Genomic DNA, 16,603 nt, shown 5'->3' on the forward strand with positions numbered 1-16,603 from the left:
GCACATCATAGACTATTTCATATAGCTACACCGGACAACGCCCATGAATACGTATATACAATTATTTATACATTTTCCGTTCTAACTCTCGCTCTGCCTGAGGAAAACTGCCTGTTCGATGTCCGTTGCTCGCAACTCGCGTCTGCGAGCCGACATCCCAACCAGAGACACAGCCCTATATCCACATGCGTAGTATCAGCGTATTTCATACAGTGAAAGAAGGATGATACTCACTGAGTTTGATCAGCACTGCCGACCGAAGACAACCAGCGTCGTGCGGGAACCGGCTGAAGCTGAGACTCAAGAACGTGGGCTTTCCGCTGGAAGTAAGGTTACAGCGTGGAGCTCTGGCATAGAATAACCAGCATCATGGGTTCCCAAGGTGGATGACCTTTGTCGTCGGACGAACAAGGATTCTATATCCTGAAATTCAAGGAGACAGATGGGCACACAATGGACGCACGATGCCATTCTTGATAGTCAAACAGGATACACACAGGGTGTCGACAACTAGAACAAAGATGATACTGTCCCTGTCTTCAGCTTGTTCCGCCCTGACACGCACAGGCTATCTGCACTCACAGAAGTATCACGTCTCATCGTCTCCGCCACTCCACTACCACCTCCTTGGCCAACTCCTTGCCTCTGGCCATTACCTCCCCTAACGCCTTCACAGACCCATCTGGTCCAGCATTCATCTCTTCCACCTCTTTCAGATACTCGACCAGACTCAAAATTGCCTTCCGTCTCGTAATCAACAAATGTGGCATGAGTTTCCAGAACCCAACCGGAGCAGCGGGTTTAGGGCGGCTGTGCACGTTCGAGTCCTGAGGATAGGTCACGTATGGGTTGAGCGGCGGATATGGCGGTCGGAAGTAGGCTTCAAAGGTCGGGTCCGTGGACGAAAGAGGAGAGGATGGTAGGACGTTCGAGACTAGGATTCTGAAGGAGGCCCGAAGGCGTTTATATCTGGCGAAAGTGTTCGTCGGCCGACTGATTAATCCCGCAGAGCTTTGAGATAGAAGGAAAGCACTCACTGCCTGTAGTTACCTGCGCCATACGAGACGTTTGAGTATGATGGAAGAGGAATCAAAACACGAAGTACGAACTCAAAATCATTGCGTTGTGCCACTTCACACTGACCCAAGCTACCCCATAAGCGATTGCCCCAATCGCCAAAAGACTCTTCGACCATCCAAACCAGTCTTCTCCTGCCTCTGTTACCCTTCCGAGCTCGCCGACGACATCAAGCACCTTATTGACCCACTCCCATCTACAGATGCCCACTCGATCGTCACCCACCCGACGCATCCACCTCACTACTATACTCGTCAACCCAGCATATGAAAGGCCCATCCCGAGGCCGCCAAAAATAATCTTGTACTGTGAGATAGCTTCATCAAGTCGTGGATCTGCCAGGTAGCGTCCAGCAAAACGAGCGAAGGTATAAGCAGGGAGGTGCAAGAAGAACACAGGGCACGACAGGAGGAACCGAGGGTGCAGTAAAGTGATGCATAGTTGGCTGAGGAAGGTCGTAACACTCCGTATGAGAGAAGGAGACGTCGAAGTCCGCTGGGGGGAGATCCTCGGGAGAGATGAAGCCAGGGCAGAATGAGAGATATCAGTGTAATGGAGCAAGCCAGCGTACTGAAGGAGGGTCGACTTGGCCTCTATGGCTCGAGGCGTTGGCATTGTCATAGAGAAGATATTGACGAGTCTGAGGAATCCCATATTAGAGATACAGTTCGCTGGTCAGAGTCGTCAGGAATACATACGTCTGCGATATGTCGCGAGTGCGAACGAGGGGCAATTTCTGATTAGGCCATAAAATCTCTTCGGCGATCCGTGACATATGCAATGTATCCCTGATGCTGCAAATGAGTCAACTCAAACCAGCCGGCGAGATATAACGCGTACCAATCTGGTGCATTCACCGTCAGGCCAAATAATCGTCGCTCTAGTTCACTGTTCAGTCTTGCCACCGCTGCTCGAGAAACGTCTCTGACAGGAGAGCAGTATTCCTGGATGTATTCCTCTAAATTGATCGGTGCGCCGTACCTGACTCCACGCCTGAGTATGTCAAACGTACAGGCAAGTTGCAACACTCACTGCACAAGCATCTGTGGCCGAGGTTCGATTGTTCAATGAACTATCCGATGCGACGAATGCAACTTGACGTTCAAGCATGAGTTACTCACACGGCTCTGATAATGTGATTTGTCGGTATGCGTGATACCCACAGGTATAAAGGTCAACTGGGGCATGACCTTCCCATCCATTGAACCTTCTCGTTCCCGCAAAGCACAATATTCCAACGCGACTCTCGCAGCACCTTCCTTAACTTGCATGATCCTATGTTCAGTGTAGCTCGTCCCCTCAGGAAAGACTCCAATGACGCGTGATCCTGTGAGAGCGCTGAGTGATGAAGAGAAGACAGAAGTGTTGCCAGACACAGAGGCCGAAGATGAAGACCCGCTTGCTTCGGCACCAGTGTTGACATTGTTGGGATTGCGTTGGACGGGTATGGTTCCAGAAGAGGTCATGATGAAGCGAGAAACGACATTCTTGAACATCGAAGACTTGGCCCAGAAGGAGACCTGACGCCTATAGGGAATAGTCGCGGCTGGAATAAAGCTGATTAACCTTCGTAGAATACGCAATAGAAAGCAAGCATACCTAACGTAGCGACATCTATGATTTCGTTGGCATGATTCGAGCATCTGGTTGACGAAAGATGAGTGCATTCCGAATTGGCATGAGACCAGCGGCCAATTGGGTACTCACATGATCAAAGGGCCTCGTTGCGGTACATTGCTTTCTCCAAGTACACACACATCTGAGTAAAAGCTCAGAAGAGCCCAGTCTGATATTTGACGAAGACCATCATAAACCAGCATAGGTGGCCTCAAAGAACAAGTGCTGGTGTGAAGGAGAGGAACGAGAACGAGAGCAACCGCCGAGCGTATCAGGATATGTTGTCGAAGATCTTATCTTATCTGATAGAAGACAGGTTGCGTAGGTCCTCGTAGGTCGCTTCAAATTCTATTCTATTCTGTTACCCGGATTGCGGCCCTATCCTCCTCACAAACTGTTCACCTCTTATCTTCTCGCAACTGTTTCGTTTCTTGCTCTCCGGTCATGGGCTCACTCATATCAAGTACTTCATGTTGTGTCCCTCTGCCTTCCCTGAGATATTGACAACTTATTCGAATGCACTATATCCAGGGGTTACAGCGGCGGAACAACCCCCTGCGGAGACCATGTCAATTGAGACCGTGCGTTCAGCGTTATATGGAGTGCTTGCTCAAGTAGAGGATGTGTGCGAAACTTTGTCTTTATTTTAGGTGCTGCTTCTGTGTATTGACATCCGTTTTGTGCAGTGTTGGTCTTCGGGATCCAGAGTACTGGCAAAATGTAGCGCTGGCTAGTCTGGCTCGCTGCGACCGTGCAAACATCGCCGTACAACAAGACCCCAGAGCTCTCCTACACGCCCGTAGGAGCATTCGTACGGAAATATCTGCACTTCAAGATGTGGTGCGCACCTTTGAGATGAAGCTGAACGCCCTCGCGACACCTACATCCGTTCTTCCTCCGGAGTTGCTCGGATTATGCTTTTCCTTCCTCGCAGAGATGGAGCCACCCGGACTGCGTTGTACACCGCATCACACTCTCTGCCCTCTTGGACATCCGGCGCGTCTCGGATGGATTCGCGTTACACATGTCTGCCGCCACTGGCGGTACGTGGCGCTGAATCAATCATCTTTATGGCAAAAACCAGTCTTCGACCTCGGGTTAGAATGCGCTTCCCTTATGCTCGAACGAGCAAAACGTACTCCTTTGCGCATTGATCATTTCTTTGCGGGTCGGGAAGATCTGGACGACTCCTACGAAGAAAGGATATATGATGCGGACATCATTGAGGACGCAATTTCCCAACATATTACCCACATCAAGACGTTCAGCCTACGCAACGTGACGCACAGCGAACATGCGGTGATATCATCCCTAATACAAGCTGCCCCCATCTTAAAGTCCATACAAATCAGTACGGGCTCTGGAGACGATCACTCTAGTTTCTCCTTCCCAGACAATCTCCTCAACTACGATGCGCCTTGTCTACAGCAGATCAACCTGACAGGAGTCGGGGGCAACTGGGGCTGCACACTCTCCCGCTTCCAGAGTCTCGTCAGCCTCGACATCATCCAAAGTCTTCGTGGGCTTACTCAATACGAAGGTCTACTCGACTGCCTCGAAGCAAACCCTGGGCTACGCACCGTCTCATTGCGAAACGTATTCCGAACCCCTGTCGGCCTACTAGGTTCATCCGTATCATCGACCCGGTCACGCATTCAGTTGCACAATCTCCAGAGCCTTACGATCCATCACTTCCACGAGAGCTTTTCGCAGTTTTTCCGTGTGCTCGACATGGCGGATACCACTGAAATAGACTTCATCGACGTATCTCCCTCTTCACCAACCAGCAATTGCCTCCCATTGTTTTCCGCCCTGTGCTCTCACTTTACACGCCGCCTCCCTTTTCGTCAGCTGGAACTCGACGTGGACAACAATGGCATTACCTTTTGTTCCGGAGGCGCACGACGAGAACTGGGAGAGATTGATGAACAGATTGTTTATTACGTCGCCCTTCCAGCATATCTATCCATCAATATAATTTGCGATACGACCGACCTACGTGTCCTCAAAGCTGCTCTTCACACACTTCCGTTCACCGATACACTCGAAACCCTTGTCGTCACCCACGAAGGGCCAACATCCGGGCTCTGGGCGTCAGATTTCTACTCACGCTACCACCACATACAATACTTTCGTTTCGAGGACGAAGAGGGACTCGTGGAGCTTGCACGAACCTCAGTCGTTGACGGAACAGAAGTTGGTGTGGAATTCTTTCCTCGCTTGACGCACCTAGAAGTGCGTTTGATGGACTTGACGAAGCCCTCTCCCAACCTTGAAAGGGGTACAATGACGCGTTTCGCCCTCTTGGTAAAGATGGTACATAGACGGAAGGAGTTAGGGTCACCCATTAAAACACTTCGTCTCAAGGGATGTAGGGTGCCGGATTCTGGAATTCAGGAGCTTGATGAAGTCGTCGAGTGGGCATACCCCGAGTCGGACGAAGATGAGCCTGACTGGGAGGAATTGGATGATCAGGGACTTACGTAGGCAAACCCGCACTTCTTTTCTTTATCCTTCAAATATTTTAGTGGCTTAAGCGACGTGTGCGATGCTATACAGTGTAGGCCCACTCCTTGATCCGCCACTTTGAATCAATTTGTTTTCTCGCTCCCCTTCCCATATTCGTTCAAATGGCTAACCCTGAGGTTGATATCATCCATAAAGGATTTCAGAATAAAATACACACGGTGCCCAAGGTGAGTGTGCATTCTTGGGAGACCAAAAGGTGGTGTGGCACCCGAGCGCCACAAAATATGGGTCCTTGATCCAACGCCGCACTGCACGGTTCCCCCTCATAACAATAATGCATGCTCATTCATGTATTCAATATAGCCTTAAGTGTCCTGTATCTACAAGTTTAAAGAGTGTTCTTCAAGCTGGGGGAGCTGTAGGCGGCAGTTATGCAGTGGATCAAGGACCGGGGTTGGATCAAGGAGTGGGCCTACACTGTAGCGACTAGCGCTCTGTTTGTTAGATGTACCTTATGATGCCGACATGAAAGGTGTTTTTTTTGGATGGCGCGCGAGCCATCGCAATGTAACTTGCACGCAGAGTCATGTGCTAAGTTGCTGCCATGAGGACGCGTATACTACTTGCCCCCTTGGTGGTAAGAAGACAGTGTGTCACAAAGTAATATTCAAAAGACCCATATAGGGCAGGATTATGTGTAGTATAATAATGAAAACATCAAAATCGTCAAGTCATCACAATCAGCACCTCCCACCTAATCGAGCTCGTTCAGAGCCCTCGCAGCAAGCCGGAACAAGGCCTCCTCGAGGTCTCTAGCACTAAAAAAGCTCATCAGTCAGCGACACTCGTACCTGGCCCGTGGCTGGCAAAACGACGTACTCGATTGATTCGTCGCGCTTCGTGGTGGGGTTGGAGCTCGTAGTGTCGCTAGAACCGCTGCTTCCACCGAAAAGCCCACCGATGATATGTTCGCCATCCTGGATAATATCACCACCATCCGTCAGTCCCTTGAGGAGAGTGCTGATTGCAGAGCGTTCTTCCAAGTCCCGGGACCTAAAGGACGAAATAAAAGACGAGATGAGTACTTGGAGAATAACAAAGGCAACGAAGCCCGAACGACGTACGCCAGATAAGCCAGGGCATCAACCATATCACGTTTAGTGGCCGCGGCGCTGGTAGGAGCAGCGGAAGCAGAAGCCGTCACTGTCCCCGGAGTTGGAGGGTCGAAGAAGTTCTTGATCCTGTTAGCGATGCTGATACCTGTGTCTACGCCTCCAGCAACAGTGGCCGCAGTACCGAGGTGCTTGCTGGCGGAACGTGCTTCATAATCGTTCAAGTCTTGTTCGCGACGTTGGCTATCCGGATAAGCAATAAATAAAAGTAATACTGTGAAAAGGAAGGGATATTGCTTACGCGGTCGTCGCAGAGCTGGTTGCAGCTGAAGCAGCAGGAGCCGTCACTGTCGCAGGGGCCGGAGGGTCAAATAAGCTCTTGACGCCGTTGATAATGCCGATGCCTGAGTCCAAGGCTGCAGCACCATTGCCTACATTCCCCAGCAGGCCACTGAAAGAGCTCCCTCCACTACTGGAACCGGTCTTGGGAGTACTTGTCTTGGGCTTAGTAACAGCACGAGCGTTGTGATAGTTGAGTGGTCGTTCTCGACGTTGACTGTTTAAATGAGCAATCATGAGATGATATCTGAAACAGAGAAATACTACATACGCAGTTGTAGCAGAGCTGGTAGCGGCTGGAGCAGCAGATACGGTCTCTGTCGCAGAGTCTGATCCGCCGAAGAGGTTCTCGAATCCGTTGATGATGCCAGCGCCGGAGCCGAAGATTCCAGCGATATTACCAGCATTCTTAAACGCTTGACTCGCAGAGCTACCTCCACCACTGGAACTGGTCTTCGGTTTGGTCGCAGCACGGGCGTCGTTGTGGTTGAGTCCTTGTTCACGGCGTTGACTATTCGTATGAGCAATCAATGGGGGCCGATGCTGTCAAAGATAGAGAATTAACCCACGCGGTCGCAGTGTCCGTAGTAGAGTTCGAGGACGCGTCGGTAGCGGTGGTAGCAGAGGCGGCTGCAGAGGAGGCAGTTACGGTAACGGGAGCAGGGGAAGAGCCTGAGCCACATAGGATTCCGAGGTCGCAAGCTATGTTGCCAATTTGGCCAATATGACCGATGACTGATCCAACCTTATTTAAAGCGCTGCTACCGGAGCTGCTGGACTCGGAGCCACCAGTGCTTGGCTTCGTCGCAGGCTTAGATTTTGAGCCATTGATCGGGGCGGCAGAGGTGCTGGAGGCAACGAGAAGGAGGAGAAGTGCAGCAGAGCCGTGCATGATGTCTATGGAGGATTGGCGAAGGACGTGGAGGAAGGTGTTGAAGATAGACTAGAGTATTGAAGTTGAAGAGCGAAAGGAGAGTGTATCGTGAATGAACAAATATTAATGGCTAGAGAACGCAATGGATGAGCATGATCGTCGAAAAGATGAGTCTGGTAGAAGGGAGGGCTCACTATCCAGTACCAGAAGAAAATCGAATGAGCAGGTGCTGGGGATTCAAGGGCGTGTTGCACGACCTTTTATATCGGACGAACCAACCGCTAATTCGCTAGTAGACTGAAAAAAGGTCGTGCCATTCGTTTCGTCTTTTCTCGGTTCTGTATCCTTGATCCTGCACCACTCGTGCCGAGATGCGGGTATCTGCCGCCACACCCGAGCGTGATGGTGATACAAGCGAAACAACGGACTGGACATGTATTTCGGGTGGACTGGACATGTGTGTTGTGCCTTGTAACGAGAGCTAATGCCGTCGCGTACTTCACCAGTTATGATTTATTAGAGACCCTAGATATCCGTAAGAATGAACTGATTGATGATGATGCAAAAGGAAAGAAGAAGACCCGCGCACTAGTCAATATAGCCGTCTAACTTTTGGCCTCTCGGGATTCATGGCGACATACCCGTTTGTCCGTTCTCCTAGTTTTTGTGCATCTGTCATTCGAGGCGAAGCGATATCAAACGTTGGACCCGGAGAGCAACCATCCATGAAAACCCTCCTCCTGGAATTGGGATGTCAGCGTCAGCCGATATAAGCCGATCCAAATAGAGAAAAATGACGATACCAGGAGCCTACGAAGGCATTCTCTTGTCCCGTGATGTGAGGCTGAATCCCGAAACTGCATCACTCGACCGTTGGAAGATTTTCAATAAAGTTTAGAAGCAACGAAGTGATTGGTGACGAACAGGCATCCGAAACAGGGAGACCAATCACCAGTTACGCGGTCGACAATCTTTCGTTCGGGCTACATGAAAGACAACGTGAAATGCGCGTACCTGACCGCGAAGAGTATGAAGTGACATAAAGAATGGGTTCAAGATAGACTGTCGCAGGCATCGTCCGTACAATTCGATACAGTTCGGTGAGCCTTGGATGATGGTTCTATTTCGGACCTCAACAAGTCGAGGATCAGGCCGAATCAAGGTAGAACATCGCATTGATTTCTAGCAGAGGCATGCGGCATCTTGGAATATTTAGACCTTGACAGCAACAGCGGAGGGTGGCGTACTGGTACAGGAAGGATGAGGGCGATCCTAAGTTATTGATACCCATGACTGCGTAATCTGTCGCAGTGGCTTGAAACGATCCGCGTTTTGTGTTTATGATGCGAGCGGATGAGGATTGCTTACGAGCCCGTTTTTGAGGCTTCAAAAAATGGCCCCATAGCAAGTCGTCGAGGCAGAGCAGTGCTCCTTTCGATATCTGAAGTCGATGGTAAATTCTCGAGAAGAGCGAAAATAGAACACGAATTAGGTGCTAGTTCACCGGAGAGAAAGATACGACAGGAAACAGCGAGTCAGTTGAGTGCGAGTGCAAAGGAATACAAAGAAGGAAACTTTACCGATCAACCACCACCAATTGTGACGACAAACACCGAATGGTATCCAGACCTTGGTCCTCACTTTCGACGTTACACGTTTACAACGGCCATTCTTCAACAGTGCCCGATCGGGCCATTCCACGAAACCCACACGAGAAGATGCAAGGAACAGTAATCTTCATGATACGATAGTCCAAATCCTCGTGAACGACATTAGCCGGGGCCGCTAAGCTACATGATGCACGACAGGCCACGGGTAAAAAGCGTGAAAATACTTCTCTCATCCTTCCTCCTGGATCCGTCCTCCGCGAGTTTAAAACCCATCCAGAGCATCGCTCAGGTTCTACTCAGCGAGTTGTCTGAACTTGTCCTGGATCTCGGCATGGAGCGCATCGAGGTTCTTCTTTATAGACTCTTGGCCTTGTGATGGGGACTGCACGACACTGCATCAGCACAAGACACCACAATGACAACATTCGGATGAAAAAAAGGTAAAAACGAGACGCACCTCAAACTTCATCTGCGACAACTTGAACATCACATCGCTCGCCGACTCCTTAATCTTCGCAAACGTTATATCCCCCTGGGACACCGCCTTCTGTGCCGCCTCATGGAACCCGACGAAGTTCCTCAACATCGCGCTCGTCTTGTAGAACGGACAGTAACGATCATACTCGCTCATCCCGTTCTGCTGCAAAAAGTCGTCCTTCAGCATCCTCGCCACCTCCAGCGTGATCTTGTCGTTCTCGCCCAACGCGCTCTTCCCGACCAGCTGCACGATTTCGGCAAGATCGTCCTCCTTTTGCAGGATCTCCTTCGTCTTCGTGCGCAGGTCGACGAAGCCGGGTTCGGTGGCCTCGTAGTACGGTTCAAGGACTTTGGTGTACTTGGAGTAGGAGACGTTCCAGTTGACGGAGGGGAAATGTTTCCGTTGGGCGAGCTTCTTGTCGAGACCCCAGAAGACTTGCACGATACCGAGCGTGGAGGACGTGACAGGGTCGGAGAAGTCACCACCTGGAGGCGACACGCTATATATTGCTTTTCAATTAGTGATATGTGTGAATGAGACCAAGGTCAACTGTACGCACGCGCCGACGATGGAGACGGTACCCTGACGAACGGGATTACCCAGAGCGGTGACCTTACCCGCACGCTCGTAGAAACTGGCGAGCTTCGTACCCAAGTAGGCGGGGTAACCGGAATCAGCAGGCATCTCAGCCAGGCGACCGGAAATTTCACGAAGAGCCTCAGCCCAACGGGAGGTCGAGTCGGCCATCATGGAGACGTTGGAGCCTTGGTCACGGAAGTATTCGGCGAGGGTGATACCGGTGTAGATGGAGGCTTCACGAGCGGCGACGGGCATGTTGGAGGTGTTGGCGACGAGGGTGGTGCGTTTCATGATTGGCTCTTGACGGTCGCCGACTTCCATGGTGAGTTCGGGGAACTATCAAAGTGTTGTTGGTGAGTGTGGCCCAGGGGGTAGGAGGACAAAGGACGTTACCTCCATCAAGACTTCAGCCATCTCGTTTCCTCGCTCACCACATCCGACGTAGATAATGATGTCGCTGTTTGAGAACTTCGAAAGAGCTTGCGAGATGACGGTCTTTCCACAACCGAAAGCGCCAGGAATAGCAGTCGTTCCACCTTGGACACATCTGGCGAGCGTGTAAGACTCGTATAAGTGGTAGAAGTGTACGATGAGCTCACGGGAAGAGAGCATCGAGAATACGTTGGCCGGTGGTCAGGGGGTGATCTGCTGTGTGCTTTTCGGCCACAGGACGAGGTGCACGGACAGGCCAAAGCTGCATCATGGTGTGTTTCGTCGTCTTGCCTTCAAACTCGGTTTCCAAAACGATATCCTACAAGTACCATGATCCATAAGTAGGATTCCATACACTTCGTGTGGGGAAAAGGTGCCTACATCGACGTGGTAGCTGCCCTTCTCTGCGATATGTGTAATGGTGCCCATGGCGCGTGGTGACATCATGATCTTGTGAGCATCGACAAGGGAGTTCTCATATACGCGACCGAAGATATCTCCACCAGAGAGGTGGTCTCCGATCTTTAAATATGTAAGTAACAGTAAGTGGGGGGATGGAGGAGAAGTAGCGCACCTTCACGTCGGTAGGGGTGAAATCCCACTCGAGGGAGCGGTCAAGAGCTTCGGTGTTGATACCGCGGGGAATGTAGATAGACTTGGAAAGTTCTTGGATACCCTGTCAAGTCCACAGATAAGTGTAAGAATAACCACTTGTCTACAATATACGCTCCACATACACGAAGCGGTCTTTGAATACCATCGACAATGTTGCCCATCAAACCTGGTCGGAGGTTCAGCCTCAATAATTATGGTACAGAGTTACCTTTACTCACCAGGACCGAGCTCAACACTGAGAGGCTTTCCTGTCCTCAAGACAGGGTCGCCTACAGTAACGCCCGAAGTCTCCTCGTATACCTGGATAGTCGCCTTGTCCGCATCGATTCGAATGACCTCTGTCCACAGGGGTAACGCGTAAGCCAACCGATTTTACGCAGTGAGAGCTCTATTTGTGCACTCACCACCCACAAGCTCGTCGTGTCCCACCCGGACAAGCTCGTACATGGCCGAACCGGTCATGTTCTCTGCAATCACGACAGGACCCGATACACCAAAGACCTGACCGAACCTGCTCTCGCGGTCCTCATCAGCAATCTTTGGCAAGTTCCTCTTCGCATTTGGTAGAGCACCGGCCATCGTCCGTCGTCTGTTTTTGTGGTATTTAGAGGAAAAGCGGTGTGGATAGGTCGAGGTAATGAAGGACGAGGCAGGGATCCGAATGCGGACAGTACGTCAGCCAGGCCACCGGAGTGGGAATCTTGACATGGTTGGTGAGACGCGCAATTGAAGGTGACGCGTCCTTGTCGCGACTCGCATCCTTCTCGCTCTCCTCCACACACCTTACTCACACACAGCTTACCACTGAGAAATAATGCCTCCAAAAGCGTACGTTTGTTCGCTGCTCGAGGACCTTTTATTATGCTGACTTTGACTATAGCGATTGGGAGAAATGTATGTGGCGTGAACGTTCGCGAAGTGTGGAGACTTGGGCTAACCTACGTTGCGGTGGATAGACGAGAAGAAAGCAGACGAGAAGGAGGAAGACAAGATCGTTCGTGCGTAACGGTTTACTTATAACTATGCTACGCTGTTCTTATGTTGTCATATAGCTCTGGATGACAGTGACATTCAAATCCTGAAGACATATGTACGCCGACTCCGTACCATTACTCCGACTTCAGTGCTTACACTATCCCTAGGGTCAAGGTCCATACGCTTCACAACTGAAGAAGCTCGAGTCAGATATCAAAGATGTGCAGAAGCGTATCAACGAGAAACTTGGTTCTTACCTTCTCCACTTATGTCTCTGTTCATTGCACTAATACCTGCACACAGGTGTTAAGGAATCCGACACCGGTCTCGCTTCACCTAACCTCTGGGATCTTCCCGTCGACCGTCAACGTATGAGCGAGGAACACCCCCTACAAGTCGCTCGCTGTACCAAGATCATTCCCGTCGATGAAACTGTAGCTGAGGTTGCTCGTTCGGTCAACCCTCTCGGAGCTGTGCAGGGACAGAAGGGTGCGGACGAGCAGACGAAATATGTTATCAATATCAAACAGATTGCGAAGTTCGTTGTGGGCCTCGGAGAGCGAGTGGCACCGACAGATATTGAAGAGGGTATGCGTGTTGGGTGAGTTTGCTTTTGCAAGTTATTTGTGGTGTGGCGTTGCTGACTGTGTGGCGTCGCCGTGATCAGTGTCGACCGGAACAAGTATCAGATTCAGATTCCTCTGCCTCCGAAGATTGACGCGTCTGTTACGCTCATGCAAGTCGAGGAGAAACCAGACGTGACTTACTCCGACGTCGGTGGATGCAAGGAGCAGATCGAGAAGTTGCGGGAAGTCGTCGAAACACCATTACTCTCAGTATGTTCCCCCTCAGTTTCAGACAGGTGTTTTGTCATTGACTTCCATTAAATTATAGCCAGAACGTTTCGTCAACCTCGGTATCGACCCTCCTAAGGGTGTTCTCCTTTTCGGCCCCCCAGGTACCGGCAAAACCCTCTGCGCCCGCGCTGTAGCCAACCGAACAGATGCTACCTTCATCCGTGTCATTGGTTCCGAGCTTGTCCAGAAGTATGTCGGTGAGGGTGCGCGTATGGTCCGAGAGCTATTCGAGATGGCGAGGAGTAAGAAAGCGTGTATCATTTTCTTCGATGAGGTGGATGCCATTGGTGGAGCGCGGTTCGATGATGGGGCTGGAGGTGATAATGAAGTGCAGAGAACGATGTTGGAGCTGATTAATCAGTTGGACGGTTTCGATCCACGAGGAAATATCAAAGTATTGATGGCCACCAACAGGTCCGTCGGTCTTCTGCTTAGGTTGTGACGCCAGAAACTGACATTTTCCATTCCCCAGGCCGGATACTCTTGATCCTGCGCTCCTCCGTCCTGGACGTCTTGACCGCCGAGTCGAGTTCTCACTACCGGATAACGAGGGTCGCGCACATATTCTCCGTATTCACGCCCGCAGCATGAGCGTCGAGCGGGACATCCGTTTCGATCTCATTGCCCGCCTGTGCCCTAATACGACTGGTGCTGAGTTGCGGTCAGTAGCGACTGAGGTATGTTAATACTCTCCCATTCCCATATTCTTCGAAGTAGTCTCTGACCACGCGCTCCTTGACTCTATCCAGGCTGGTATGTTCGCCATTCGGGCACGGAGAAAGGTGGCGACGGAGCGTGACTTCTTGGATGCCGTCGAGAAGGTCGTCAGGCAAGGGACGAAGTTCTCCTCCACGTAAGTTCATCGGTCATTTCTGTGGTGTAGATTGTTGAAGCTGACTTTGCCTGTTTACAGACCCCTTTACCAAGTGTATAATTAGACCATCGATTTGTAGTATTTGCATGTTGTTCATTTATTTTGATACCGCTTCACGGACTCTTCGTGTGACTGTGAGCACCTGCGACACGCATATGAATGCTATGGCTCCTGTGAATCCTCCATGGTCGAGGCTTGGTGAGCCACTTGGGGGGCTAGTGTCCGGCGGGTTGTAGTGGCGACATGTTACAAGACTGTGCGGAGGACATTAGTTGCCACGCTGTTCCAACAGGAATATCTGTAAGCTCGGTGGCGCTCAAGTGATTCTGAGGTATTTGGAGAAGTCTATGGTTTCTTGTCTCGTCTTGAATTTCTCGCGTTGGACCTTGGAAGTGACTCGGAGGATGAAACCACGTTGTGGCGTGGCGTGTGGCGCCGGAGCAAGGAAGGGGATGAACCGTCCTGCGACAAGTCGTCGACATGCTCTCCGCCCACCGTCGACAATGCCCCATCTCTCTTCCTCGTAAGCTATCACAATCAACGCAGAGACATGTTAGAGCTCGCCATGGATTCATCCATAAACGCACCCCCGAACCCGCATCACCTGAGCTCGCCTCTCTCCTTGCGATCTATGCCCAACAACCACCCCGCCCTCTGACCCTCGGCACCCTTCTCTCCTTGGGCGATCCGCTCACTGAAGACTCTGTGCTCAAATCTGCGTCGTATGCACAGAGTGAGATTCCGAGAAGGTTGGCGACACGAATTAGGTCGTTGGAGGGGCTGCCGTTCATTGTGGGTACGAATCCGTATGTGGCGAGGATTATGGAGGGTTTCAGGAAGAGTTTTGAGGGCGTCGCTAGGTTCGGTGACCAAGGTGAGGACAAGGATGCGGAAGAGAAGGGTGAGATTGAGATTGAGGACGTTCGAAAGGCGAGGATGTTGGAGGAGAATGAGAGGTTCGCGGGTATGTTAGAGGGGCTTGTGAGGAATCACGCCAATGATATTCCGACAATTGCCAAAGGGTACGTTTATTCTCTTTACCTGATTCATGATGTACGCGGTGTTCTGATATATGTTACACGACTATGAAGCTTTCAGGAAAGTCAGAGGTACATGTCACCGGAGCGTATTTCCAGTTTCCTCGACGCTGCTATACGGAACCGTGTCGCCGTTCGACTTATAGCAGAGCAGCACATTGCCCTAACGCATGCGCTCAAGGCTCAATCACAAGGAGACAGCGAGTTCGCGGAGCATTATAGGAACCATATTGGGATTGTGAATATGAAGTGCTCGCCCGTCGAGATGATACGTATGGTGGGCTCGTTTGTGAGCGAGTTAAGCGAGGCAACGCTTGGTGCCAGTCCCTCTCTTGTCATTGACGGGCATACTGATGCCACCTTTGCGTGAGTGATTTTCTTCTGAGCGTCCTCTGTTGGTCGTGTTGTGTGGCACTAGCTCATGCAATATTGTACTACTGTGGCCCACAGCTACGTCCCCGTCCATCTCGAATACATCCTCACCGAGATCCTCAAAAACGCCTTCCGTGCCACCGTCGAACACCACATCAAGTCTAAGAGCCAATCTTCCCTCCCTCCAGTCCACATAACGATCTCTCCTCCACCACCACATCTCCCACCCTCTGTCCCCTCCTTCCTCTCCCTCCGTGTCCGGGACCAAGGCGGTGGCGTCCACCCATCCCATCTCCCACGCATATTCAGCTACTCATTCACGACGGCAAGCTCGGAAGGTGCGGCTCACGATGAGGATTTGGAAGGCGGGCCGTATGCAGCACAACATGTCGGTGGGAGCGCGGCTGTGGGTGGCCCAGGGAGTGGAGGACCGGGAGAGGTCAATTTGTTTGGAGAGATGACGAAGCAGGGGGTGCAGACGGGGTTGGGAACCATTGCGGGGCTTGGGTTTGGGTTGCCGATGAGTCGGTTGTACGCTAGGTTTGTGGATCTCTGCTCCTTCCCTTGCGCCTAGCCTAACTTGATCGGTCTACGACGGTAGGTATTTCGGAGGATCATTGGACTTGTATTCTATGCATGGATGGGGTGAGTGCCATTCTCCGCTTTCAGTTTTAACCGAGCATCTTTACTGACATCCTGTAATGATCTTCAGGTAGCGATGTGATCCTTAAACTTCGGTGTCTGGACACAGCACCATCTATGGAAATATAAATTTATATCATGCGTAATCCTCGCAGGAGTTTCGTCGAGCAAAAACCGCAGGTGCATAGTGCTGTTACTAGCTCCACGTGGATAGCCTTGGTAGTTCGCCATACAGTTTACAGCCAGCGCCAATGCGCGTACCTTGGGCTCTCCATCGCATGCTATCGCCGGTCAACAATATTCTGGGTCTGATCAGACCTCGAATCCCGAGCAGGAAGTCCCCCAGGATTGACGCTTCAGACTCATGGTAAACAGTTTGGACCTGGTTGCCTCCATCGCCTCCGCCTCAGGCCCTTGTTTCATGAACATGTCGTCTATTCTCACCAGGCGGGGACTACATACCATCTCAACTACGAGCACGATCTTACGGTTGCCCGTTGACTATGTGGCGTGGGCTATCTGGCGAACAGACCCCAATGTTTGCCGTTCTCGTTTCATGACCTCCTCTATGGCCTGGACTTACACTACGTCACATTGTGCACTCGACCATCATTGCAATGACACAGGTACTGGGTTGAAGCATA

At 51.2% G+C, this 16,603-nt stretch overlaps 5 protein-coding genes across 5 annotated transcripts; 2 read left to right on the forward strand and 3 right to left on the reverse strand.

Annotated features, from left to right (window-relative positions):
- Positions 1-101: 101 nt before the first annotated feature.
- On the reverse strand, positions 102-2,910 carry STEHIDRAFT_124660 (glycerol-3-phosphate 1-acyltransferase). Its single transcript, XM_007308622.1, has 9 exons — positions 2,785-2,910; positions 2,677-2,720; positions 2,199-2,623; positions 2,110-2,120; positions 1,918-2,058; positions 1,776-1,865; positions 1,110-1,717; positions 1,038-1,050; positions 102-969 (listed from the first exon to the last, which is right to left on the reverse strand). Exons 1-9 carry the CDS (start codon positions 2,895-2,897, stop codon positions 597-599), a joined length of 1,818 nt encoding a protein of 605 aa, XP_007308684.1. The 5' UTR covers positions 2,898-2,910; the 3' UTR covers positions 102-596.
- A 332-nt stretch (positions 2,911-3,242) lies between these two features.
- On the forward strand, positions 3,243-5,645 carry STEHIDRAFT_149577 (uncharacterized protein). Its single transcript, XM_007308623.1, has 2 exons — positions 3,243-3,319; positions 3,381-5,645. The coding sequence occupies exons 1-2, from the start codon at positions 3,261-3,263 to the stop codon at positions 5,179-5,181; spliced, it is 1,860 nt and encodes a 619-aa protein (XP_007308685.1). The 5' UTR covers positions 3,243-3,260; the 3' UTR covers positions 5,182-5,645.
- A 272-nt stretch (positions 5,646-5,917) lies between these two features.
- Positions 5,918-7,506, reverse strand: STEHIDRAFT_161113 (uncharacterized protein; the record flags this gene model as incomplete). Its single annotated transcript, XM_007308624.1, has 6 exons — positions 5,918-5,981; positions 6,043-6,216; positions 6,288-6,518; positions 6,577-6,831; positions 6,886-7,125; positions 7,184-7,506. 6 exons carry the CDS (start codon positions 7,504-7,506, stop codon positions 5,918-5,920), a joined length of 1,287 nt encoding a protein of 428 aa, XP_007308686.1.
- A 1,704-nt stretch (positions 7,507-9,210) lies between these two features.
- On the reverse strand, positions 9,211-11,820 carry STEHIDRAFT_171443 (V-type ATPase). Its single transcript, XM_007308625.1, has 10 exons — positions 11,607-11,820; positions 11,421-11,540; positions 11,325-11,368; positions 11,162-11,263; positions 10,969-11,109; positions 10,755-10,906; positions 10,549-10,702; positions 10,136-10,491; positions 9,556-10,075; positions 9,211-9,480 (listed from the first exon to the last, which is right to left on the reverse strand). The coding sequence occupies exons 1-10, from the start codon at positions 11,779-11,781 to the stop codon at positions 9,391-9,393; spliced, it is 1,854 nt and encodes a 617-aa protein (XP_007308687.1). The 5' UTR covers positions 11,782-11,820; the 3' UTR covers positions 9,211-9,390.
- A 196-nt stretch (positions 11,821-12,016) lies between these two features.
- STEHIDRAFT_149579 (26S proteasome subunit P45) lies at positions 12,017-16,125 on the forward strand (the record flags this gene model as incomplete). Its single annotated transcript, XM_007308626.1, has 12 exons — positions 12,017-12,034; positions 12,345-12,426; positions 12,481-12,778; positions 12,845-13,013; positions 13,072-13,448; positions 13,507-13,711; positions 13,784-13,887; positions 14,466-14,930; positions 15,000-15,311; positions 15,396-15,857; positions 15,919-15,962; positions 16,030-16,125. The coding sequence occupies 12 exons, from the start codon at positions 12,017-12,019 to the stop codon at positions 16,086-16,088; spliced, it is 2,595 nt and encodes an 864-aa protein (XP_007308688.1). The 3' UTR covers positions 16,089-16,125.
- Between the last annotated feature and the right edge of the window lie 478 nt (positions 16,126-16,603).

This window comes from Stereum hirsutum (assembly GCF_000264905.1).
Source record: "Stereum hirsutum FP-91666 SS1 unplaced genomic scaffold STEHIscaffold_15, whole genome shotgun sequence".
NCBI classification, from domain to species: Eukaryota; Fungi; Basidiomycota; class Agaricomycetes; order Russulales; family Stereaceae; genus Stereum; species Stereum hirsutum.